The sequence below is a fragment of the Rissa tridactyla genome, chromosome 1, assembly GCF_028500815.1.
Source record: "Rissa tridactyla isolate bRisTri1 chromosome 1, bRisTri1.patW.cur.20221130, whole genome shotgun sequence".
Classification (NCBI taxonomy): Eukaryota; Metazoa; Chordata; class Aves; order Charadriiformes; family Laridae; genus Rissa; species Rissa tridactyla.
In genome coordinates, this window is record NC_071466.1 from 142,221,872 (window position 1) to 142,246,724 (window position 24,853).

Sequence of the window (24,853 nt, forward strand, 5' to 3'; positions counted from 1 at the left end):
TATATGTACACACGCAAAACTCTGCCCCTCTAGTAGCAGACTTTCACAGGAGATGGTAGAGCATGGACCAAGGCAGAGATAGTACTTGGGAGAAGTGACCATTACACAAGCAAAAGCAAGGGAGGGATGGGATATGTTCAACAGTTCCTTTGTCCAACAGTTGCAACCTTTACTATGAGGAACTGGCAAGGAGGTACTGTTGAGGGGGGGTGAGGGGCTAGAGTCTCAATGCACTGCATTACTGTCTGTAGACTGCTTCAAAGCAGAGCTGATGGCACAGGAGCTTGCAGGAAGGGCACAGGAGATACAGCTGTCACAGCATGCTCAGTTGCATCTTATACTCCAAAGCTGCCCAAGTCATACTGCAGGAAATATTAGAAGAAACCATGGGAAGCATGAGGAGAGAGCAATAGAGGAGCTATGAGGTTTGTACACTGGCAATGGCAGAAATGGTATCTTCATGGGCTGAGCCTGTAGTTCATCAACAACTGGCACAATGGTGGCAAGGTCAGGGGTTATGCTTACTTTAATTCTTCTTACCAGGTGTGTACCAGATATGTGACAGACACACACCCTGCCCCAACCCAGGCCCTCACAGTGCGGGCATAACCGCTGGACTGTTGGGATTTCTCAGTCCATCCACTCAGGCGCAGGACCATATGGACTCAACTTTAATGTGGGCTGTGTCCCAGATGGAGCACTTCCTTCCATTCAGTGTCCAACCTGAAATATTGGGCAAAGGCAGGAGTTGTGGTGTGGTAGTTCCTCTCCTTTCGTTTATCACAAATTTGGGAGCTTCTCCACCCGTTTCTGAGGAACCATGTGTGCAATTATGAGGACAGAAGGTAAGACAAACAAGGAAGGCATGATCCAGTCCCTCCATGGCTATCAGCAGGCTGTGGAAAGGTGCCTTGTCTTGGATAGTAGTGGGGGTTGCTCTCTAGGCAGGTCCCAAGGCAGTGCTCTCTCTTAGGGATGGTGTCAGGATGCAGCATGGACCATGTCAAGATTCTGTCTTACCCTTCCAAAAGGGACTTCTCTAGACCTGTCTTGGCTTCTGGCTGCTACTGGTAAGCCACCCCACTTCTGGCAGCTGGGTATGCCACCCCACAAGACAAAATATTACATCTTCACAGCTTCAGCTTGCTCCTTTGGCTCCCTGAATCCCCTTTTCATACCCTGCACTGAATAAAGGGGGCCGAGGGGGAGAGTGGAGGGGATGGAGCCGTGTCCAGATCTGAGGCCCCTTGTTAGCACAGGCTGCTATAGCTCTGCATTCTCACTCCACACGATGACCAGCCCTTCCCTCCCCACTCTCATTTTGAGACACGCTGTCCCTGTCTCCACCTTCCACCGGAGCCTTCCAACTGCCTCCCTGGCTGCAAAAAAGCCCCCAGCCTAATTCCACACGCCCAGACACAGGCCATTGCCAGTTCCTCTTTCTAGCTGGATGTACGCTCCCCATCTTCCTTCCTGTCTTTGATTGCTTACATTCCCTCCCTCCCACTCAAGACCCATCATTTCCTGATGCAACGGTTTGTGTCACACAGGGACTTGCTGCCTACCTCAACTACAGACAGCACTGTAGTCAGCCAAGGCTCGCTCCTCTGCAAAAGGAAATGAGGAAGACAATTACACACTTACACACGCACACAGGGAAGAGCGCACAACAGCTTTTCCCAGCCAGAGAACTAGGAACCCAGCTCCCAACCCCAGTGTAGGAGGCAATCAGCAACCTACCTGGCTGGTAGTAATCGTAGACTTTGATGATGGCTGGTTTCAGGTTCTTCATCTGAATTACTTGTTCCAGTTGCAGAATGAAAGTCTGAGATTCATCATTGAGCTTGTGGAGGTGGAAAGAAATTAGCAAGGAATGGGAGAAAGAAGTCATTGCATCTTCATCTTCCCTAGCTTGAATGTTTTCCTGCGCTAAATCTCTCTAATCCATTAAAGATTATGGAATTTAGAAATGGAGTATACATGAGGAATAGCAAATGCTAACCCCATGACAATGAAATTGGGCAGGCTTCCTCTGCCCACAGTACTACCAGCCCTGGGCTTCTCACACAGCTTCTTGTCCTGTGGCCTCTTGCTCTCACTGTACCAAACTAAAGGCTTTGGTTCCCACTTACCTTCTCCAAATAAATGTAGACCACATCAGCTTTCACTTCTGTTTTCTTAACGATGATTTTGCGTTCCAGCTGGGATAGGAAACAGTAACAGATGGAAATTTGTGAGCACTTTCCTTAGGGCTTACTGACCCGAGGGACTCGCTATTGTATTGAAGAGATGGTGTGGAGCTAGACTCTGTGTGGAACCATGTCTTTCTCACATATAATGATTTTAGTGGTTATATCTCTGGTAGTCCCTCCTTGGCATCCCTTGTGAGCATCTCGGGGATGAGCTCAATTAGAGAAATCTCCTATTCTGAGGACAAAAGGCCATCGGATAGTACACAGGACTGATGCATTGGTCAGCAAATCGGTGCAGGCACCAATAGAGATCCTTGTTATCTCATCTCACTAACTGCTAGACTGCTCTTAAAGACCTGCCTGGGGACTCTGCAAATAATTCATCATTCAGTTTTATGGCTTAATTGGAAAAAATAATCTTTTTTGATACAACTAGAGTTTCTCTAAGAAATTTTGTCTCTCTAATAAACTTCTGGCAAACAGATCTTGGTGTTTAGCACACCCAGCAGCACATTTTGTTTCTGGCCCAAGGCAGAAGAGTGTCAGTGTGAGAAGCTGAACCACCTCTGGTCTCCTGTAGCCAACCTTTGTGGAAATGAGAGGTTTCAGTTCAATATCAATAGCTAATTTCATGGCCTGAGATGAACAGTTCCCAACAGGAGCAAGCAGGTGGGACCCATTCACCACAGCCATCTTTTTTCTGATTCCAGAGTCCTTACCAACATCCTGGATCCAGGAGCCAGGATGAATCCAGACAGCAGGGAGACCTCCACGATCACCATGTTGGATGTGACTCTGCTCCCGATGTAGCTGAAGAAGAAGAAGAAACAGTCAGAGGGTCTGCCTCTGTGAAAATACTGCCCTCCCACCCCCTCTTCCCTCCACCACCATACCCTGCGTGCAGGACCCTGCACCAGGCAGCCCATCTGGGACTGGGGACACATCAGCCACTGCTCCCTCTCATAGGAGGTAGACAGCACCTTCCTTCTCCACCCCTTCCACCTACCAAATTCACCCTCTCTCCTGTCTGCCCCAAGTGCCAGGTCCCTTCAGTGCAGCCCTGAGGCTTTCCCAGCTGTTGTCCCCGAGCACAGTGGGTCTTGCTGGAGGAGGAAACAACCCTTGGGGTCACCTGGCAAGGATGCGGATGGTGAGGACACGTGCATTGGCCTGGCTACAGTTGGTCAGCTCTGTGTTGACACGCAGAGTGAAGGTTACAGCAGCCCGTTGGGCAGGCTCGTGGTACCTCAGCACTGTCTGCAGGGTGAGGGCCAGGAGGGGAAAAGACAGGCCAGGCATGATCTCATGCAGGTAGAAGAGGCAGACTCCTCCAACTCTCCTCTCTCCCATGGTCATCCCACCATCTCACCTGAGCAAAGATGCAGCTGCTGCCATGGGCCTGGACCAGGAACTGCCCCGGGACCTCTGTCAGCGCTGCCTGCTGCACAAGCAGACGCTTCTGCCGGGTGACTTCAAAAGCCTTCTCAAAGCCCCTCTGGGACTTCACCCTCACAAGCACCTGGCCTGATGTGCTGAACATCTTTGCTGCATATTTTGCTAAGGCTTGCAAGGCAACAACTGTGTCCTAGAGAGGGAGAGACAGTCACCCCTCTGAAAGCATCAGCTCTAGTGAAGCCAACTTGGAGCAGGAAGACCTCAAAGAGGACTCTCCCTGCCAACGTCGGGTGCAAAAGTATATCAATCCACAGGGAACTACTTCTTACCTGGGTGGAGGCAAAGCCCCCATAGGCGTTCTGCTGCTGGGTCAGCCATGCCACAATGCCAGCTGCAGTTGTCATGTCACCCACATGCACCCGTGGCTTAGAGAGGTACGCCAGGAGCACATAGGCTGTCAACTCTATGTCCACTGACTGAGTATCAGGCCAGACATCTGTGGAATCCAGAGAGCTTGGTTTGGAGCTCCAGTGGATTTGTCCTCCTGCAGAAGGAAAAGGAACATACAGGCTATCTGGAGAGGATGTAACTGGGGGTCCACAGGAAACAAAACCCAGAGTGCTTTCAGGGCTCATTCCCTGTACTCAGTTTATTCTCCAGGTCTTAGCTCACAGATTCCTACCTCCTCCCTCAAGAAGATCTTGAAATCCTCCAGGCTGAGGAAAATCTTTTTGATAAGTCACCCTTACAACTTGTGGAATAACTTACTGTATTTTCAGTCACACCATGCAGTTACTGCACATATACAAGGAATATGTACAAGTACATATGTCATTTTTAATCACACTAGCTGGGCATACATTAGTCCGGATCCCAGCAGGTGGACAAGGAGCATTACCCCAACTAGCAGCCAGCACCTGACTTGATGGCCTGTTCCTCCAGTTTGTACAACAGCTCCTGGGTTGTCTCATAATCCCCAGCCAGGGCAAAGGCATAGGCCAGCACGGCTTCTGTGTAGGTGTTGGTGATGTTGTGAACCGCCTCCTGCAGGCAGCGGAGGGTAGTCTGCATCAGTTTGCCCTGTGTTGGGAGAAGAAACCCATGCCAAACTCTGACAGGGGCAAAGCAGGGGACAGGGGGCTTGTTCCAGAGAGCCAGACTATGTCTTCCTGATGTAGCTCCAGCGAAACCCACTAAATTACACACTCTCTTGAGAAAACAGTGCACCGGGAGCCATAGCCATCAAACACTGTTGCATCACGCCAGTGTTACAGCACGGTCTCTTTTGAAGAATGACTTCACAGTTTGACCAAATATTGGCTCCCTCACAGCAGCTCCCTACCCGTTTCTGGCCCAGAGAATGACAGCATTACCAGCTGCCGTATCCCCGTAGCGGTACCCAGGCGTGGGAGCATACGGGGGAGCAGGAGGGAGCGGGAGCAAGCTCACCTTCAGCGGCTGACCCAGCTCCAGCAGTGCTGCAGCGACGTACGCCCCCAGGGAAATTTCATCATCCACGCCACTCTGTGAAGGGAATGCACCTTTCACTCTCTAAGCGGTGTTTGGAGGGCGCAGGCAGCAAGTCCCCAGAAGGAAAAGCATTCCTTACGCATTCCCCACCCCATACCCTGCTCTCATTAAGGCTGGTTGCACGGGTTGCAGGACTGACTTTCCAGGATCCTTTGGGATCCCACAATCTTTCGCTGTCACAACACTTGTCCAGCTATTCCCCAGCTGTGCTGCCTGCCTTGGCCCTCATTTACCTTTAGGGAGGAGTGAAAGAGACTCCCTTTGGGTGCAAAGCAGCCACTGGGGAGCTGGTTTTGCTTTAGCCAGCGTTGGGCATCTTGGATGTTCTTGTCATCTACATAGATGTATTTTCTGGCTTGGCCAAAACTCTTGACTACAAAAGCTGTCAGCCTAGGAAGAGGATGAGTTGTAAGAGAAAGAAAAATGCAAAAAAGGCACACAGAAAGTCAGAGGCCTCCTGGTGCTTGTACCTGAAGTTAACACTGATATAGTGGGGTGCCCAAAAATGAGTCATTTTCATGCAAAGAGTCAAGCTAAAAGTAGAAACGGTTCACAGCACCCAAGGGGCTCCTCTCCCTCAGCCCCCTCCACAAATGTTCTACTCATGTATTACTGCTTTACCCAGTCACTTCACAGGTGAAAAACCTCTTACCCCTTCTACTTTTACCCGTTGCACTTCATCTCCCGCAAATACCTAGAGACAATCTTGAATTCCCTGTTTCCTTCCTCCCTTCCTTTCTCCATTTCTCCCAGCCCAGGCACCACAGGGCCAAGCTGGGCCAGTGTAGCTCTTTTAAACTCTCACAAGCAATGCCCTGCCTGGGGAGATGATTTTTTATTGCTCTTCCCTGATCTACTTCCAGGCAGCATGTATCCTTCTTAGGATACTACTGGTAGTACCCAGTGTTATCTGTGGGGCAGTAGCAGGACCATAGAGACAAAAAAAGGGACTTCCCACCCCCTGGGACCACATCTTTGTTGTTCCACTTTCCCAGAAACTCTGCTGCCCTACCTCGCTGCTTTTTCAAGTGGTTCAAGGGCCTCAATCTGTCTTGCTGTCAGAGAGCTCATCAGGTCTCCATCCAAAAGAAGAAACACACATTCTATCAATCGGCTTTCCCAGGCACATTAGCTGCTCTGGCACGGACATGACAAATCAGGAGCAAGGGACATTCCCAGTGCTTACCAAGTGTTCCCTTCCCCATCCTGCTGCCCAAAGACACTGTAGGACCCATCTCTATGCCTATAAAGAAGCTGCGTCTGGTACCCTGGGGAGATGGGAACAGCAATTAATACAGCACAGTAACACAGAGGGGACAACACTGACAGACTGAGTGCAAGGGCAAGAGCTACTGGTAGGTTGGACCCAGGGGAAGGCAGAGGAGCAAGGTGGGTCTGCGGTACTTGCCATTGCGCAGGAATCCTGTTGCCCTCTCCTTGATCTCAGGGGTCAGCTGCCTCGTCTTCTCCAGGTACTGCAGCATGTACACAATGGGTGCAAACAGCACCATGTTCTGCTCCCCACAGCCGTGGGGCATCTGCACCAGGTGGTCCAGGTTCTGCAGTGCCACCCCCATGAGATCACCTAGGCAAGGGTGTAAGAAACAAAGCAACTGTAAGTATGATCTGAGGTGCTTCTCAGCCAGGGACTGGATAATGGTGCTTTTTCTCAGCACAGGAGGAAAACACTAGAGAGACGAGGGAAGAGGAGAAAACAACAGAGGGCAGGACAGAGAGTGGTGACTGTTCTGACTCTTCCCAGTCTGGCCATCATGATGCAGGGTGAACACACTATGGACTCCGCAAGGAACTTTCCTGCATCGGCTTTTTCAGTCTGAAGGTCTCCAACCATAACAAGTACTATTTGTAAAAGGCTCTGAGCAGAGCTGCAGTTGCTTGCTGTGTGTCATGCAGGCAGACAAATATAAAAGCGCTTAGGGAAAGGCTGAGATATTTCTGGTTATATATTTCTGATATTACCTGACCATACGTCAAGCATCAAAAATGTCAGTAAGCCAGCAGGGGTGGGTGCTAGTCAGATGGTGTGAGGGTGTCCACGTGTCCCCCAGCCAGCCAGAAAAGCCTTGTATTCGGTTTCCACCTTTGGGGCTCTGTTGCGTAATAGCCATGGCCACTTATGCCTTCATACCAATTCTGGTATACGGGCAAATGAGCCCAATGCGAATAAGTGTATTGAACTGTAGGTATGTCTGGTCCCAGTAGCCTCTCCAAAGTGTGCTTTTGCAACTTAGTAATGCTGAGAAGGATTTCTTCTCTTCAGGAGCTTCTGTTTGTAGCAGCAAACTTAACAGGACACAAGACGGCTATGAGCTTTGCTGATTGCACCTACAGAGAACTAGCCAAGGTCCCAAAGTCACAGTAAAAATAATGACCTAGGGTCTCTGCTCCAAAGCCCTAGTTAGAAAGATAAGGATTATTCTCCTCCGCAGATCACTTTTCCCAGGAAAGCCTAAATGCTAATCCAAAAATCTGAAAGCCTGGTGTTGGCAAACCTTGCAGAGAATAGAAACACAACATCCTCTCTTTTAAGCAGTCTTATGTCAAACAGATCCCCCGACATCGTCACCAAGTTAAGCCTTGCCCACCTGTAACAGCAGTCAGTGACCCTGCAATAGAAATCACCTACCTGAGATGGAAACGGAAGCCCTGGCAGATCCCTTTACTACTTTGTCAGGTAGGCGAAGGGACACAGGTTCTTCAGCCACGTTTCCTGATAACAACAGGATAAAGGTGTGGCATGAAAAATCAAGGCAAATGCAACTAACCAGAGGGACAAGACTGGCACAGATAAATGGGACACTGCCTACATCCCACTCACACAGGCTGCTCCCTGCAGTCTGTCCCAGGCATCATGCCAAGCTCCATTGCCTGGAAACTTTTCAGATTAAGAGAGAGCTGCGGGCCAGGCTGAGGGCTCACCAAGCTTCACAACTCAATTCACTACTCTTCACGAGCCCCACAAGAACCACAGCTGGTCATCACTCGGTAGGGGGACATCCTGGAGAGACTTGCAATGCTGCAGGGAGAGGGTGGGAGGGTAGGAGTAGTTCTCACTGGTGACTACCAAGCCCCAGCAACACCTGGGGGCTGCAGTGTGGGAAGGAGACTACAGGGCAAGATTTTTGCCACCTATATTCAGTGGCGGATTCAGTAGGACAACAACTGTGGAAGTAATATTTCGTGTTCTTTCCTGTCTAATAGGAAGTGACGTTTCCTATATGAAAAATCGTTTGAAAACATTCTTTCATCAGACCTTCCACAGCTTAGTTCTACTCTCGCATCTAGATATTTCAGGCTGCAGGATCCATTCAGGCTGTCCACGTACCTCCTCTTGGGCACAGAAGGGAGCTGTAAGTCTTCTCCACTAACACTCCTTCTGGCTGTCAAGGCAGGACCATGAATATGGGACAGGAGAAACAAGATTACACACAAAATTTCCACACAGCGGGAAAATTTCAGAGCAGCTTCAGGTCTGAATTCAGTGGCTAGCCCCCAGGCTGCCAGGTACTCCATTCTCCTCACCTTTGGCAGGGCTGCACTGAAGCTGCCTGCTTCACTGCTCAAGAGAGCAAGAGCAAGTCTGAGGGACAGGGCTCTCTGGTCAGTGAGCATACACAAAAGCTCATATACAATGGGTGACTGAGCAGGGAATGGTACAGGAAGAAACACAGACACGGTGTATGAATGCAGCTCAAGAAAGAATATTGCAAGAAGGCAATAGGCTTGGCTAGGTCCTGGGGGGGAACAAAGCAAACTGAGCCAACAGCCTTGGTATGCTAATTCAGGCCAAAAAAATGAGGAGAGGAAACCATTTAGCCCAGCTCAGCCTCCCTTCCCCCAGCAGCAGGGATACTCAAAGAGAGAAAAGTGAGCCTGTTCTCATGCTGACCTGGACCAGCAAGTGTTTGACCAGCATGTGCCTCCGCCTCATGGTAGCTGGCAAGGGCTTCCTGCTCCCACAACGTGACGTGGTGTCCAGTACCTCTGTCCTCACTGTGATATTCATGGTCCCTAGCAAATAAATTGAACAGAGCCTGTTTCTTATGCCTGTGGCCAAATGGAGTCCGCTTGTTTTAACTGATAGTGACCTGAGATGCTTCAGGTAGCTAGTTCTTCATAGCCTCAGCAGTTTGGCAAGTAAAGGTGAGCCAGTCAGTATTGATGGCTTGTTCAGACACCCTAATATGAGGGAACTAGGTAATGCTTCACCAACAGTGACTTCATTGCACTATATATGACTGTAACAAGAAAAGGTTTAGCAGCCCCTTGGACCCCAGTGTCTCCTTCCCATCGCATATGAAGCCCATCACCAGCAATATGAGGTTCCCCCACCCACATCCGTGCAGACCCCTCCTCCCCTGGTCCCACAGCTCTCTCTTCAAGAGGTCTCCATGCCACCCATCCAGATCCTGCCCTCTCCGATGGGCCTGTCTAAGAAGAGAGAAAGAAAGCAAACACAACAGATCGCATGCTTGAACCACTAAAAGCAAACTTAAGGATCCAGAGGAGGCAACGCTCTGCCAGCTTCTCTGACCTCCCACTCCCTCTCACTTCAGTTTTAGGGTTCTCCATCACCACTCCCGTTTTTGTTGCTGTACCCAGCTGGACTGCTGTCACATTCCATGTGAAAGTCTTGGACTCCTCCGCACACAGACACTCCTTGTCCTTGCAGGTCCGGCACAGCTCCACCTGGAAGTCTGAGGATTTAGCCAGGGCCATGTGGACCTGAGGGAATGACAGATGCAGGCGAGTGACTGGGCAACTCAGAAGAGGTGGCTTGGCACAACACAGTCTAAAACTGGAGGGCATGGCAGGTCTGCCGCATACAGTGTTACCTATGGCACAAGTACACACCTGTATGCACTGCTGCAGGTAGTTGAAGATAGTAGCCTTCAGCATAAAGGTCTCTCCTCGTTTGACGGAATATGGCAATGTCACATCCACAAAGAAGGGCTGGACCGTTCTGAGGCTCATGGTTGGGGCAAGGCCAAATCCCCTCCCAGCCAAGCAGAACGTCTTGACTTTCCAGTCCGTGGCAGCCGCAGGCACTGCGACTGGGACATTCCTGCTGCCATTGGAGCTGAGAGGAAAAGAGAACTTGTGTGAAGAAATTCAGTCCTCTCTGCTGCAATGGTGAGGACTCATGCCCCTGGGGAGGGAGGCTATGCAGGTCCTCAGGCTCAGATCAGCCTCTGCTCTACCACCACCAACTCCTGCTCCAGTGATCACGGCAATACAGGTCTCAGCAATTTATTCCCTAGAGCCATAATCCCTGCTTAAATGCCATCAGTAATGATGCTGTACCCTTATCCTGAGCAAGAGACTGCCCCAGCATTCCAGCTCTGTACACTCAGTCAACAGTATGATGTCAATCAGCAGGATGATATCCTGGAAAGCAGCATCATCATATCCTCCTGAGTGCTGATTCATCAGTTTTAATCTAAGCACTGTAGCAACAAGGGCTACAAATCTAGCTGGTGCACCCACCAAATTAAGAAGTTAGTAGAGAGCACCCCAGTGTGTGAAGAGAAGATACTTGGTGATTTGTTCTTGAAGTGTATTACTCTTGTCTAAACCTGTGTAGACTTCAGTTCTGTACCTCAAAGTCTACTAGTCCTTCAGTTTGAGGCACTACAAATGCAGGGATAAAGCACAAAATTCACACCTCTCTTTACACCTATGACTGGACTTCTGCACAAATGCAAATTAGCCAAGAGTCAATAACAAAGGGATCATCCTTCTGTCCATTTGTAAAGTCTGGCATCGCTTACCCAACAGAGAACAGATTCCAGATCCAAGTTTCAGGGAAATAATGGCGAAGTCTTCCGTGGGTTGTAAACTGTGGTTGATCCTTAGGGATTCTTTGGCCTTCTGTAGAAGGCCCCCCTGAAAGAAAGTACAATGACTCCCACCAGAGTGGGAGAGGTGAACCCTGCCAATGATAGCCAGCCTAGCACTGGGGCAAGAGGCAAAGCAAACAGTAACCGAGACATGGGAAAAGTCTGGCAGAGGAAAACACAAGGGAATGGGCTGATTTGGTAGTAGTGGGAAAATAGGAAGGGAAAAGAGAGTGGTAACAGGAGAATCAGCTTGCAATGGTTCGTGCACGCTGCACTAGATGATTATCTAGTTCAAGCTGAGACACAGAGGAAGGAAGTTACTGTCCCTGCAGCCGCAGGAGGGGACAGAAGCCAGGCCTCAGCACAGCCTGCGCGGCAGTCACTGGGAAACAGATCCTGGCCCATGCTTGTGTTTGCCTGTGCCAGGAAAGGGAATGCCATCCTTTCATGTCAGGGAACACGCAGGTAGCGACATTCTTCAGAGCCCTTTTTGTAGAGGCTGGGTCATTCCTGCTGAGGCTGGTGGACCAGGCAGCTAGGCTGTGGCAGCAGCTACCATTACTCCTCAGAGAGCCAATACCCACCACTGGCAAACCCCAGAGTTCAGAGGGTTCTTCCATCTGAGTGACCTAACGTCCCAAGTAGGCTGAAAGTGCAGCTCACCCATGGTCAGCTTCCTGTCCGCCCGATGAAAGCACTGAGACGGCTTCTTGATTACAAGGTTGGAGAAGATTTTCAGCCCCATGTTCTGTTAGGGAAAGAAGGAGGGGAGGGGAAGCTGAAAGACATCTGTGAACGGGGAAAAGCAGCCACTGCTCTTCAAAATGACCCTAAAAAGTATTGAGGCCAGAACAGCCCTGTTCCCAGGTGGCCCAGAGTAGCTCTGGCCCAAGCAGACAGAGTGCTGAGGGCGGCATGGCACAGTCTCCCCAGTTCCTTCTTTCTCAGGAGGTCACTAAAAAACTGCCTCTCTCCCGGGGGACACTGGGATGTCTTGCTCCTCTCAATGCATTTCCAGTAGCAAGGACACACAAGAGAGGTGTCAGTGTCCTGCCCCATCCCCTCATGCATGTTGGAGGGGATAGCTGGATGGAATCTGCCCTCAGAAGTCATACAGAGGTATCAGGGAGCAAACCCCACTTTCAGCCCCTGGGGCTGTGACACCAGCCTGTCCACAAACACAAGTGATGTCCCTATGCTGTGAAAGAGCTTCCTAGGATGTGTCTCTATTGCTAAATAAAAGAGGACAGGGTCTGATCCCCAGGTCCACGGCCAAATGACACTGCCTGTCTTGTGTCCACACTGCTTAAGGCTTGTCCTTTCTAGAGATCTGTCTTAAAGACACCAACAGATCTGCCTGGAAAGAGTCTAAAACGGTAACAGAGACCAGTCTAACAACTAAGGCACATCAATGATCTATGGTCTAACGCTTGGAATCACTCCTTGTCTCTCTTTTCTCTAATAGACAAATAGTACATAGCTCATAGTACATAGGACCTCATTCCCAAGCCCAAAAAGCTGGGTTCTGCTGGTCCAGGACATCATCATCTTGCTTTCTGCATCTGTGGAGAGGAATACAGGTCTTCATACTCATAATGGAATTGTACGTCTCTTGAGACAGCACAGCTAGATCAGGACAGACAGTTCTCTGGAGAAGGCAAGGGCTTCTCAGACTGCCTGAGGAGAAAGATATCTCAGATTTTCACAATTTCAACAGCTCTGGGAAAAATCAGAGGTGATTACCCGGAAGAGGTTAAAGATGTCAGGCTGAAAGGAATTCTGTGGCTTCCCTCGTTGCAGAGGTGACATGGACTGGGGCTGAACACAGTGATCTGAATGTTCTTCTACTTGGACAGGGTATCCATGTCGATAGGCAGCAGGGAACAAACTGTAGATCTAGGGAAACTCACACACAGGGAATAATTGGGCAAGGCGCAGATACCTCCAGATGCTTCGCTCCACCCTCCCATAGTACACATACCTGTTCCTGACCATCTCCCTAGGCAGACCCCTCTTTCTCCTCCACGCAAAGACCTCCTCTAGTCCATTAGTCTCTGGCTCCCCCTGCCACAGACCCTGCCCGCCTCTCCCAGCTCATCCATCACTCCCGTTTTTTCGCCTAGTTGCACAGACACTCACCATTTCACTTGTCAGCTCGCTCTCTGGTCTCGCCAGGAACAGGTTTCCATCCACTGCCTGTACTGCACATAGGGAGCCAGGGGCAGCCTGCAGTTGGAACTGCACTGTGGACCCGAGGTGGGCTTCTTTAGCTGGGAATCCTACCTCGACCTTGAGCAACACACCAGGAAAAGAAATACGAAAAAGAGAGAAAAAGAGGTGAGGAGGCCAACAGACAAGTGCCACAGACAGAAAGAGGGAGACCAAATGGAGTCTTCCCTGCTCAGCCACTGCTATGAACAGAAGTCACTGCTGAAACTCTCCTGGTCCCTGGGCACTGCACTGCAGACATCCCCTTCCTCTCTTCTCCCCAGTTCTCTCTTTGAAGGATCTGAGGGTCTCCTTTCCACAGGCCTGCTTGTAAGGCCTCCCCCAAACGCAGGAAGGAGTCTCACCTGGTTTTTGAAGCACAAGGCTACATCAAACCGGATGCTGTCAGCTGTCACACCTCCACTGGGGAAGATGGTGTACACCACTAAGGAAGGTGATGGGGTGAAGTCAGCAGTGAAGGTCAAAGGGATGGAGAAGGAGCCCTTCAACACTGAGGAAGGAAAGGCAAAGTGTTTTCATCACAGCCCCACCAAGATCTCCTTTTGGCCTCCTTATTTTTTCTTTATAGTTTCACAATGTCAAACCAATTCCTGCTGCTGCTTTGTCTGCCCCCTCCCTCCATATTTGGACCCCATGTGCTCCATCTTCCCACAGGTCCTCCCAGTCTCTCTTCCGTTCATTGTTTCCCTCTGTCTTTTCAGCCTCTCCTAGCTGACACAAATGCTTCACCAGCCTCGCTCTGTTCTCTTCACTGACTGCTCAGAACCTGTAGTTTCAGGGAATTTGGGAGAAACTCTGGCAACTCTCACTGTCTGACCTAGGAACCCAGCTGCTTCCTGTTGCCCAGCCACCAGAGACTTACTGTTCAGCTTCCCGACCTGGACAGTCCTTTGGCCCCTGACAACAATTCCAGCCTTCCCAGTGACCTGAAGGAGGAGGGACACGGGATGACCAGACTGCTGTTGCCACCAGCGCACAGTCACACTTGCCCATATGCATCTTGCTCTCCTAAGCAACCTCAGAAATAAACTGATGGTCCAATACAACCCCACACCTTGGACCCAGCAGATTTGCAGACATGACAGCGTGGGAGGCGAAACTTTAACATGTGAGATTCGGGTCTGGGCTGTCCGGTTCAAACAATGGATGAGTAGTGGGTTCACTGGAGATAAGTGAGAGACAGATTAGGTATTTCCCCTCTAGTGGGCAGGTCTCCAGGCTGGACCAAAAGCTATTCCCACTAAGCAGCTGTTTGGTAACCAGAGTGAAAAAGTGATCCCCCGTCCAGTTACTCACATAATATGCAAATCCAATGCGGCTGGTGTCTTCTCCCAGGTCATCCCGACTGAGTGTGAAGGTCACCTGGACATTCTGCTTCAGCCCACAGGGCAGTGTTCCTGCGAGTGGGTGTATGTCCAGGAAGCTCTTGGTTGTGACATGGAAGGGATGCAGGTGATGATAAGCATTTGCATAACTGAAGTCCGTTTTCCGAGGTGCATGCCTGAGATCCTCCAGTGTGAACCTTCCCTGAGAGGAGACCGGAGACATACAGAAATCAATAGTTTTATGCTTCAGTGCTTTGTTAGGATGTCATCAGCTTGGTTTGGGAAAGGCTGTTGCTTGGTGCCTTCCTCATGTCTCTGCACAGGCACAGCTGTGTGGGGAGCCCAGGACTGAGCTGGCAGGAGGGATGCAGGGCAGGAGTGGGGAGCACTGGCAGAGCTCAAGGATTCTTGCTTTCCTCTGTGCAGAGGTGGGATTTACCTCCAAGGAGACTGACGAGCTGTTCCAGGCAGTTGTGTCCAGGTTGAACGACGCTATTCCACTGCCATCTGTGATGTATGTTTTGATGAACCGGCGTCTCATGAACTTTATCACGAGATAAACTTTTCTGTTTTTCATACCATTTCCATAGTGATCCTGAAGCTTAATCTGGTGATAACAGGGTGAGGCAGAAAAGCCAAAATCAGATGTTCCTTCCAGCGTTGTACCCAAAGCCTTCCTCCCTCTGACAAACATAGAGCCTCCTGTGTAGATGGCCTTAGCTTGAGTCTGTCCCCAAGAAGACAGATCTATAAAACTCCCTCATCTCTAAAGCTAAGCTAAGCTGAGAACAACTAAAACCTGTTCACTCCAAAAGGCGTGTGTGGCTAGAGCATGAGGAGCTCATCTCCTAGCCAACTGCTGAGACATCCTTACATCCCAGCATCCCTGCTGAGACATCGCTCATTGCTCTCAGCAGAAGCTGGAGGTGTAATGACATCAGGGAATCTGAAATGCAGAAAATGGAGTTGCATGGTCAAGTAATGTGACACAGTGCAAGGTAAAGTACTCTGCCTGGGGAACAGAAAACAGTTTGGGTCAGCAAAATTTACCAGACACTAAATTCCTCAGCAAACCATGGGGAGGGAAGAAACAAAGGAAAAAATTACCTTCCCCCTGTAGGGTACTCCAGGGATGTAGTAAGCATTTGGTGTCTCAAACACTGCCCTTGCAACTGTCCTGGAGATGAGGATTTGGCTGGAGGTGTTGATCTGCACCCCTGTCGGAATGCAGAGTGCAAGGGAAGCAGGACCAGTATCAGAGGTGACTACCGCACCCTAGTTAAATCTCACTTTGTTATTCACAGCCCCTCTAATCAGAGTGTCTCAAACTTCCTTCCCAACAGCAGCACCCTTCAAGATCTGGAGGCTGTTCCTGTGGCAGCTCCTTCTTTAGTTAAGACGTTTCCAAGTCCCTTTGTGGCCTCACGGACCACGCTCCCGGTCCCACCTCATCCACCTGCTTTTGGCAGAGTAGCTCTCTGTGGGCACAGGGAGTTCCTCAGGCAGGACCTCTCTCTGCATCCTGTGATGGGACCAGCACCGGGCAGAGGAAAGGAGGAGGCACGCCTGCTCTGACCCTCACAACCCCCAGAATGGTCCCTCTCGCCCTTGCACCTTCTCTGCTGCACCTGGTTGTAAGCAGATCCCACGGGTACCTGTGCCCAACTCCAGAAGGGAGGCTTCTGCATAGAGCTTGCTGTCTTCCTCACTGGGAGCCAGGTTGAAGACTGACGTGCTTACAGAGGGAGTGAAGCACCCCCTGCTCATGGTCTGCAATAGGAAGTGGTAGATATTATTTGGAGCTGGGGAGAAGGGAAGGAGTTAGAAGTACAAGGTGTCGGGCATCCTGTCATAACTGTTGATTGCAACAAGTAATAACGCAGACTCATCTATAGATAGGTATGGTTCGCGCTTTAAATTCTGTATTTTCTATTTTATAGTCATGGATATGTGTAATTCATATTGTAGGAATATAAAACAAATCACGCTTCACAGTTTTATCAAAGTTACAATGTTTGCAACTTTCCGGTTTTAGTAAAAAACTGAAGAGTGCACTAACTGGATCACTGAGCAAATCTATGAGTATTTTAAGAGAACTAGCTAGAAGAACTGCAGAATCAAGTGAAAATTCAAAGTAATGAGTCTTTTCCAGGGCTGGAAGATTACAACTGCTGTAACAAGTCATAATGACAAGTCAGTAAGCATGAAAAGTTTTCAACCATATGTATAAGAGACCAGCTATGAAATACTACGTTAGGAATGGAAAGATAAGGGAAATAATATAAAAATATGCAATATATAAATATATAAAAAGATAAAGAATAAAAGCCGGTGTGTGATTTGGCTGTGGAATTAACCACCATATGTTAGTGTCCTTGTGCAGCTCCAGGAGAGGTTCACCTTAACGAGGTATTTTTGCACCTGAGAAAGCTCTATTAATTGTTGTTTTCTGCAGATCCTGGCTAGTTATGCTTCTTTCCAGAGAAGAACAGAACTCTCAGTCTTTCTATGAAATTCCTCTTTTCTATTCCCTATCACTAGTAAGCAAAGTTGCACAGAAGAACTTCTGGGGGTCAAGGCTTCTCAGTGGGTCTGGGCAACAATAATTGCATTAATTGAATAAAACCAATTACTTATTAGTCTACATATATATTACAGAAGTTGGCAAACCTCCCCTACATAGCAGTTCATTCTGTTCACTCAGCCCTTGACGCATTGTCCTGTGTGGTGCTCCTCACTACCCATCTGCCTTCCAGGATTTTACTCACTGGACCGCTGTATTCCCTACAGATGTCCTTGCTGGCATTTTGAGGACGCCTCCTTGCCTTCTGGCACAAAGTCACCCGCATGATCCCTTGCACGGCTTTCCCATAGCTGTACCTGCAGGGAGAGGACCAGAGGAGCTGCCGATCAGAGGCACTGAGCGTTTTGCTGAGCACATTGCTCCACACAGGTGGTGGCATGCCTGATGATGGCCTTAATGCAGCCGGTAAGCTGGCAGGCACAAGTGACAATACAGTACATTGTGTACTTGGGGAGTGCAATAGCACAATCCTGTATCCAGCAGAGACAGAAACAAACGATAAGAAACGTTACCAACGATATCAGTAACAGGAAGACATCTATGACCCATCCTGGGGATGCGGAGTGCTGTACTGTTTTCTACGAGAGCTTCATATGGTCTAGTTTTAAACATCCAAATTAATGAGAAATGGTGTCAGACCAGCAGCAAAGAGACACCAAAAGTCTCCAAACGACTCAGCCCCAAATAAAAATGAGCTCACCCCCTTTATCTGTGTACAAAGTGCTTTCCAGGTCATTCTCCTTCCTCCTTTGTGCTTATACCATCTGGGGTCATGCCTTCCTTCACACCCTCATCTGCTCAGTTTTTGCCAATGACTCCGTAACTAAAGAAACCCACCTGCTGCTTCTAAGAAGGTAGTAAGTTCAGCAGCTTGTAAGTGAGAAGAAGCAGTATAGCCTTCTAAAGAAACACCAGTTCCTGCTCCTTTACCTCAGCAAATCAGTCTCATATCAGATATGCATTTTTCCCCCAAAAGGTCTTTCAAGGCTGAACGTACACAGCCTCCAGAGCAGGGTATCACTTGCCTAGGACAAGTCTCCCTATAGCTGGATGTGTGGCTCATGTACCTCTTCCCCACGGAAGAACCCATCAGTTTGACCCTTGCACTATTTGGGATTCTTTGAATTTGGCCCTTCTTGAGTCACTTCTCCTCAATGGATTCAGGAGATAGACACAAAAAGAGAAAGACACAGTTTTGATGATCTCTTTCCTTTCCCCTGAACATTCTCCCTACCTGCCACACACATGCAGTAGGAAAGTTTTATCCGAAGCATAAATCTGAGCTGGTCCCTCGAAGAAAACGTCAAATGTTTGCAACGCTGGAAAAAAAAACTACAGCATTACTCCATCAAAGGCAACATACTACCTAAACATGGGATCACAAAAGGGAAGAGTGTGTTTGTGCAAGGCAGGAGTCCCATGAGGGAACATGTTCATGGGGTAACAGTAAGGACTAATTAAAAACAGGGAAACCAAAGAGGGAAGCCCCTTTTTTTTCCCCCAACATACAAACAGCCTCACAGAGGTCTTTAGTGTATTCTGACTCTGCCAGCCTAATGGTTAGCAGGCACCTTCTCCAGGAATCTCCATCGCAATCTCACTTATGTTCATTTCTGCTGTTGCCCACTCTATACAATTGTGTTTAATCCCAGCTCTCAGACAGTAAATCTTAGTTTACAATGTTTGGCTATATATTGTTACACAGACAGAAACAACCAACTTTTTCCATCCCATTCTTCGTTCTCCGTGCTCCATCTTACCGCGTTCCTCCACCTTAAAGGTACTGGATGCTTTCCGGTTCGCCACACTGACGGTGTAAGTCCCCAGAGAGAGTTCAGGAGCTAACTGGAAAGAGAGGTCTGCAATGCCCTGTTTTGGTTTCACATCCATCCACTGGACAATGCGGTTTTGGTTTGGGTCCTGCAATCCGAGGGAAGGAAAGGAAAGAAGATGCAGTCGTCAGCAACACCTGCTATGCTCTACCCGGAGCACACTGGATTCAAAGCAGTTTCAGAGATTTCAGAGGCTTTCACAGGTTCCTGCTGGTTTTTCCCCAGACGGTGCTGAAGTGACCCGAGGGCTGGAGCACCAACAGAGGTGAACCCAACCCACCCAGGGTTACTCAACTCTGTACTGCCATCGAAAAGAAGGTATGACAGGTCCTGACATTTAGACTCTCCAGTCTTACATAAAGATGAACTGTAAGAGTTAGCTAAAGCCTGGATGGTGCTCCTGAACTTTGAAATGGATGGAAGCTGAACCATTTGGATTGTCAATGCTTGCTAACAAGAAGTACGCGGACAGAGTATGCGCATGCATGTGTATAAACAGACCCTAAGAAAAGTGACTTGAGTCAGTAAGACAACAGCCTAGGTATTATCCATACAGAAGCACCTTTCCTCATAACACCTGAGGAGTCTGAAACACCCACCTGGACTTCCACCATGGGGTACTGCAAAGCAAACAGATAGCAAAGTCAGAAACTGGCACGATGTAGCAACCTGCATATAAACTTATCTTTACCCACCTAGCCCGTGTGCTGTGACAGCACCTCCAGCCCCAAACATTACCACACAAGGAGCTCGATCCTACCGAAACCAGGAGAATGGCTTTGAAATAGTAAGGAAAATATGTTACATAAAAATCCGTGCCATTCTTTGGATTTGCTTTTTGATACCTGATTTTTAAGATGCACTTTGATAGCTACTCCACAACTGTGAAAGCTAGAATTTACTATAAAAAAGGAGAAAAGTAGAGACTCACAAATACCATTATTCCAAGTTCATAAATATCAAAGGCATCAGATTTGTAACATAAATCCCAAGAATTAGCAAAACTGCGTCAGCTACAGGAAGAATACACCCCACATTTTCCTGTAAAATCCCTAGCCTAGGAGGTAAGGCTTGGAGATACAAATTACTGCTGACTGCGGCTGACAGTAACAGGGAGGGACAAAGAAGAAAATACTTCAGTCTTTCTAGGCCTATTAATTCTCTGTTTCTTCTTATATCACTGCAACTATCAGCCAGGAGGCAGCAGTGTTGAAGGACATGTGATTTAGGAGTGTGGGGCATAAGGAGGCAGGAGCAGAGGCTTGGGAGAGTAACCGGTCTGTAAACAGAAGGCCACCTTTAATTCTCACTATTCATCCTTCTAAGCTTTCATGCAAGTTATCATAGGCAGCTCTGTTTTCACTGAAACAACAACAAAAAAGAGTGCAGGTTAACTATTTTCATAATTTGAATCTAACGCCAATGCTAAAGCAAAACGTGCTGGTGAACAGCACCCGTGTTATCTCAAACCCACCTAATTTACCAACTGTATAGAATAGCTTTAATGCTGCATTGCACTCAAGCCTCATAACCGCTTTGGTTAAACATGACCTCTTTTGAATTTTCATCAGAGCCTTAGTAACAGTTATAATGCTAATTTACTTATATTCACACATAGACATCGAACGTTTACTGTCAAATGTCTTCATGAACCAATTGTAGGCATGGAAGCAAACCTGCTGTTTGCTCTATTATCTAGTATAAGAGATATGACTTCTCTGTTGCGGGGAGAAAGGAATGCATGATTCTAGACCCTCATGAGCAGCCTGAAAGAGAGGAAATGAAGTCAGCAATAAAGACGCCGGAAGGATCTCTCCCTTTATTTCAGTGTAGAGGGATTTGATCCAATTCTGCTCACGTATGCCCTTCAGTATTTATCTGTCATGGCATGAATTCCTGTTGGCTCTCCTTTAAATTGCTTCAGGAAAGAGGAATGTGAAGTAGCTATAGCTGCTGGCTGCAGGTATAATTGCTTACCGTAGAAAGATGCTAGTCTTGCAGTTTCCTGGCTAGCACATACGCAAGTCTCTGGCAACTTCTCACTCCCTTGACATGGGGAGAATGGGCTGCTGCCAGCAGCGAGCCACTATAATTTGGTAATACTGTTTTCTCTCTTTTCTCTTTTTATGATCAGTTCATGCATACCCCTCCCCATATCAATTACTTTTCCTTAAAATGTCGCAGATGCGTCGCAGCTTGCTTTCAGACCCTCCTGTAGTAACTCAGCGAGCAGGGAGCGCTGGCACACTCCCCACAGACCATCAGCCGCGCCAACCCTCCCACCGGCCAGCAGCCGTCCTGGGAGAGCCACGGCATGGCCGTCAGCAAACAGACGCTGCTCTTCCAATTCAGTTTAGTGTAGTGACGGGTTGGCACTGGCCGCCCTGGGTGCTGCAGACACTGGGACTGTCTCAGCCCCCCACAGGCGTGTGGCTGGCAGAGGAGGCAAAACCGGCAGAGGCACCCCAGAGGCTCCTTCGCCTCCACTTAGATGGGCTTTACCTTTCTGTTAACGGGAGCAAAACCTTCGGTCAACGTCACGATCCGAAATTTCACTGAAGGGAGAAAATGGAGAAGGGCACATTATAGAGAGTGAGGGTGTTCGGGAACGGAGCTGCCCTGCACTTGCCTCACCTCGAAACCACGGCTCCCCACGCAGCCCTGCCGGCAGCCCCACACCTGCCCCGCAGCCCCCCTTGCCCAGCCCTGCTCACCGCCCCTTCCCTCCCCACCTGCGGCAGCAGCACAGCAGCCAGCCTCCCATTTTAGGGGCTTTTCCACAGGCTATGCCCGGAGTAACCCTTACGTTTCCTCATCCGCAGCGGGAGCAGACCAGTCCTACCTGGGCCTGCCTGAGAAGACCGTGTTCAGGTCTGCTCCTTCTTTCGGGACAGCTCTGCTCCTAAAGCATGTGAGACTCACCCTTGCAGTCCCCTCCCACCCCTAAAACGCAGTGTGTGGATACATCAGAAGGCAGCAGATATCTTCCCCCTCTGTCCCCATGGAGGTTGCATGGCACAAAGTACTTGGCATACCACTCAAGGGAAGCGGGGATCAAAGCGCAGGCAGATCAAGGCAGGGGAGCTGTTGGGGCGCTCCGTGCAGAGTGCTCACCTGTCTGCCCTGGGTTATAGATGGGTTTCTCCATCTGGATGAAGGTGCCTGTACCAGCCCTGTGGATCAGGACTTGCTTCTGTTCCTTTGCACTGAAGTAGTGGCCATTGGAGATGTGCAGGTGGACAGTGCCCACCTCTTGGCTGCCTGCAGGTTGGGGGACCTAGGACACAAAAGAGGAGCCACCAGGTTAGCAGGCAGCCAGAAAGGACAAGATGGCATCAGAGCAGCAGTGCTCTTGTCCTCATTCCTGCTGCATTATCAGGCCAGCCTTTTCCCTGTCTTACTCTGAAGGCCTGCACAGGATGTCCCCTCAATGGCTGAGGGCTATGTCTATGGAAGCACAGGAGATAAGGCCTTTGCATTTGGACAAGAGGAAAAGGAAGCCTGTTCTGGCACAGAAATTGTGACTGCCCTCTTCACAGATCCACTGTTACAGCCTGCATGGAGCAAGATGGAGAAGACTCAAACCAAGGGAAGAAATGGTCTATGTTGATAAGGAACATGTTTCCTGGCCTGTGGGGGTCATGCAGGCTGAAATCCACCCTTATTCATCAGGGCAAACCAAGAAAATGAGGTTCATGGGTTTGGCAGACGAGAAAGCCTTGTGCTGAGCTTGTGTGCATAACCTCCCACATCTTTCTTATTCCCACAGCACATTTTCCAGCCCGTAAAGAGAAGCTTGGAGAGAAGCAGATGTGATGAGAGACTGAGACGAAAAGTCTGGCTCCTCCTGCACTAAGAGTCACAAACAACACCCTGTGACAGTGCTTCCCTCTCAGGGGAGAAAATGAGTTACACGGCCGCCATTTGGTCGCTTCTAAGCTCTTCCATTGTGTTCAGTCCTTTGGTGCCTGGCCAGGCAGCCTTCCCTCGGTGTGCCACCAGGGTGGACTGTGAGATACCCAGCAGAAACAGTATTCTGCAGACAGACAAAGGCAGGGAGCAGAGGCACTAGGCTCCCACTAAAGACTCTCCCTGACTCTGAATTCGCTCCTTTCCATGCCCTTTCTCCTCCCATTATCCTCATTCTCTCTTTCTCTGGTTGAGAGGAGTCATGAGCCAAAAGAGCATGCTGGGAGCTGCCAGCCAGAGGGCCCTGCCAAAAATGATCCTGACCTGAAATTTGGAGCACTCGAAGGTCCAGTTGTTGCGGACAACCTTGCGGTAGAGGCTGAAGTTGCCAGATGGATGGACAAGAGTTAAGGCCACGCGAATAGGCTTCTCCACCCCACGGAGGTCTAAGCACACCCTCTGGGAAGAAGGGTAAGGCAGTGCAGCTGGAACGATGACCAGGTACCTCCTGCAGGGGGGAAACAAGACATCACATCCTGGGAGTAGTCTCACGCACTCTTGACACTAATACTCTACGGTCTGAAGAAGCAGGAGGGTTTACCACCTCTCTGGGGACAGGAGGTGCTGCTCTGCTGGACTGAGAGGGACAGATTAACAATGAGAGCGTGAACCTCTCTCAAGGTATATAGTTAACATCAGAAAAATATAAGAGAAATGCTTTCAGGTGGCCTCAGGTCACACTGGTGTGTACATGGTTTTGGAGGATGCTACAGTAGCACAGAGAAACATATACGGTAGAGACCATCTCTGCTTCTGCAAAGGGAAGCATTCTCAGGTGTTCCCAGTACACACGGAAAAGGCAACTGCACTATGGGACTAAGAAATGGAGCAAGCTGCAAAGTTCACGCTAGGGTCCGAATCCAAACCTGCCACATGTCTGTGCTCATTCAGACCTGAGGCTGCGCCTGTGCAGTTCTGATCCCAAAACTCTCTGAGGCTCTAGGTCCATTTTGGTCCCACATCATAAGGTCAGTACTCTCTGCAGCTTTACTCCAGCCCCTCAATAGAAAAGGATTCACTTCACCCTTCTTGCTTTGAGACAGCTCCTCAACTACCTTGGCAGCAGACTGGTTTCTACTTAATCATCCCCACCCCTGTAACCCTTTTCATTTGCCCTTCACAGGAATCCTACACCTTTCCCTTCAAGCTGCAGTCCCTCACTCCTCTCGTTCCCACTACCAGTCCTCACCTAGTTCTCGTATGCGGTAAGATCCATGGGAGAGGATCCTACCTTCAGTAGAATCCTGTCTTCATAACAAGGCTTGTGGAATACTGTGCACCACTCCATGCCTATCCCATCCAGATGACTTGCAGAGTCCCACGCACTCTCCCTGCTATCCTGGCCCCTTCCTCAGCATCACAACTATCGCTCATGAGATTTTTAAATGGCACTTACGGTTGTGCCACTATCCGCAGGGTGTAGAGCAGGCAACTCAGGAGGAAGAGAGTCCACATTTTCATAGGAGACCCCCAGAGAGGTGGATTCCTCTGGACGGCTGGTCAGGAGAGAAGGTAGGGTGCAGCTTCTCCCCTTCCAAGGTCCCCAGGCCAACTGCTGTTGTTGCTGTTTCTCCCAGGAAGCAGACAAGAAACCCCGAAGTTTCCTTCCTTCTGCTTCATTCCCGTGTTTATAGCGGTGCAGGCACAGGGTTGTACCATTCAGGATGTTCCCCAGCCAATCGAAGTCTTTTTGGACTCCAGCCTCTCTGCTCTCCTACTCCCCTGCGGATGGACCGACCAGCATCATTCAGACAAATTTGCTTTTTGTTTCGCTAAGCAACAGCCTGTTTCCTGTTCACTGCGCTGACCCTGCTCCCTATGCCAGTTGCGGCCCCAGTCCCATTGTTTCACTTCCAGCGGGATTGTCCCACGTCCCCTTGCCATGTCCACTCAGCCGGAGCTCACCGTGAACTCTTGTGGTCATACTGTCCCCAAG

At 49.4% G+C, this 24,853-nt stretch overlaps 1 protein-coding gene across 7 annotated transcripts in view; it reads right to left on the reverse strand.

Annotated features, from left to right (window-relative positions):
• The window catches only part of LOC128902214 (alpha-2-macroglobulin-like protein 1), a 28,002-nt gene extending 3,554 nt beyond the window's left edge, over nucleotides 1-24,448 (reverse strand). For 3 of the 7 annotated variants that reach the window (XR_008463700.1, XR_008463699.1, XM_054184755.1), the window contains exons 1-35: nucleotides 24,314-24,448; nucleotides 23,182-23,365; nucleotides 22,063-22,225; nucleotides 21,451-21,503; nucleotides 19,548-19,568; nucleotides 18,877-19,036; nucleotides 18,351-18,435; nucleotides 17,301-17,412; nucleotides 16,188-16,302; nucleotides 15,640-15,749; nucleotides 14,972-15,139; nucleotides 14,504-14,734; nucleotides 14,070-14,133; nucleotides 13,552-13,697; nucleotides 13,118-13,267; nucleotides 12,722-12,874; nucleotides 11,642-11,726; nucleotides 10,910-11,024; nucleotides 9,993-10,218; nucleotides 9,737-9,863; nucleotides 9,028-9,149; nucleotides 8,464-8,518; nucleotides 7,765-7,848; nucleotides 6,526-6,702; nucleotides 6,304-6,385; nucleotides 5,351-5,507; nucleotides 5,037-5,111; nucleotides 4,505-4,667; nucleotides 3,917-4,131; nucleotides 3,562-3,777; nucleotides 3,325-3,449; nucleotides 2,912-3,002; nucleotides 2,133-2,201; nucleotides 1,741-1,843; nucleotides 1,566-1,607 (exon numbers count right to left, since the gene is read on the reverse strand). Coding sequence is in view for 5 of the 7 variants with exons in the window: in XM_054184755.1 (XP_054040730.1) it covers nucleotides 1,567-1,607; nucleotides 1,741-1,843; nucleotides 2,133-2,201; nucleotides 2,912-3,002; nucleotides 3,325-3,449; nucleotides 3,562-3,777; nucleotides 3,917-4,131; nucleotides 4,505-4,667; nucleotides 5,037-5,111; nucleotides 5,351-5,507; nucleotides 6,304-6,385; nucleotides 6,526-6,702; nucleotides 7,765-7,848; nucleotides 8,464-8,518; nucleotides 9,028-9,149; nucleotides 9,737-9,863; nucleotides 9,993-10,218; nucleotides 10,910-11,024; nucleotides 11,642-11,726; nucleotides 12,722-12,874; nucleotides 13,118-13,267; nucleotides 13,552-13,697; nucleotides 14,070-14,133; nucleotides 14,504-14,734; nucleotides 14,972-15,139; nucleotides 15,640-15,749; nucleotides 16,188-16,302; nucleotides 17,301-17,412; nucleotides 18,351-18,435; nucleotides 18,877-19,036; nucleotides 19,548-19,568; nucleotides 21,451-21,503; nucleotides 22,063-22,225; nucleotides 23,182-23,365; nucleotides 24,314-24,378 (4,308 nt within the window). In the remaining 2 variants the exon portion in view is untranslated. Of the gene's footprint in view, nucleotides 1-589; nucleotides 724-1,565; nucleotides 1,608-1,740; nucleotides 1,844-2,132; nucleotides 2,202-2,911; nucleotides 3,003-3,324; nucleotides 3,450-3,561; nucleotides 3,778-3,916; nucleotides 4,132-4,303; nucleotides 4,383-4,485; nucleotides 4,668-5,036; nucleotides 5,112-5,350; nucleotides 5,508-6,303; nucleotides 6,386-6,525; nucleotides 6,703-7,764; nucleotides 7,849-8,463; nucleotides 8,519-9,027; nucleotides 9,150-9,736; nucleotides 9,864-9,992; nucleotides 10,219-10,909; nucleotides 11,025-11,641; nucleotides 11,727-12,721; nucleotides 12,875-13,117; nucleotides 13,268-13,551; nucleotides 13,698-14,069; nucleotides 14,134-14,503; nucleotides 14,735-14,971; nucleotides 15,140-15,639; nucleotides 15,750-16,187; nucleotides 16,303-17,300; nucleotides 17,413-18,350; nucleotides 18,436-18,876; nucleotides 19,037-19,547; nucleotides 19,569-21,450; nucleotides 21,504-22,062; nucleotides 22,226-23,181; nucleotides 23,366-24,313 lie in introns of those variants that run through there. The other 4 variants (XM_054184746.1, XM_054184780.1, XM_054184770.1 and 1 more) reach the window with 4 other exon arrangements.
• Nucleotides 24,449-24,853: the final 405 nt, after the last annotated feature.